Source organism: Rhincodon typus, unplaced genomic scaffold (assembly GCF_021869965.1).
Source record: "Rhincodon typus isolate 14 unplaced genomic scaffold, sRhiTyp1.1 hic_rhity00007168, whole genome shotgun sequence".
NCBI lineage: Eukaryota > Metazoa > Chordata > Chondrichthyes > Orectolobiformes > Rhincodontidae > Rhincodon > Rhincodon typus.
Genome location: NW_025972806.1, coordinates 5,035 through 5,430, shown reverse-complemented (window position 1 = coordinate 5,430; position 396 = coordinate 5,035). Strand labels below are relative to the sequence as shown.

The window sequence follows — 396 nt, the reverse complement described above, 5'->3', positions numbered from 1 at the left end:
CCCCCCCCCCCCCCCCCCCCACCCCCTCCAACGATGAAGAGAGGAGCAGCTACCTGTGGACTGGAAGACCCCGGGGTTACAGTGACAATAACGCTGAGCAAACGCCTCCATCATCCGGTCAATCTTCTGTGCCTCGCCAGGCAAGCGGAAACTCCACAGGAACTGTCTGTAAAACACCGAGGGTCAGAGAGGGACACACACACACACGAACTGTCTGAAACACACCGAGGGTCAGAGAGAGGGACACACAAACACACACTGTCTGAAACACACTGAGGGTCAGAGAGAGGGACACACAAACACACACTGAGGGTCAGAGAGGGACACACACACACACACACACACACACACACACACACGAACTGTCTGAAACACACGAGGGTCAGAGAGGGACAC

The 396-nt window shown here is 56.3% G+C and overlaps 1 protein-coding gene across 1 annotated transcript in view; it reads right to left on the bottom strand.

Annotated features, from left to right (window-relative positions):
• LOC125482211 (cytohesin-2-like) overlaps positions 1 to 166 on the bottom strand; it is a gene marked incomplete at its 3' end in the record, with an annotated part of 4,113 nt that extends 3,947 nt beyond the window's left edge. The window contains exon 1 of the mRNA XM_048594230.1: positions 54 to 166. Within this exon, the coding sequence (XP_048450187.1) occupies positions 54 to 114 (61 nt within the window). The remainder of the gene's footprint in view (positions 1 to 53) is intronic.
• Between the last annotated feature and the right edge of the window lie 230 nt (positions 167 to 396).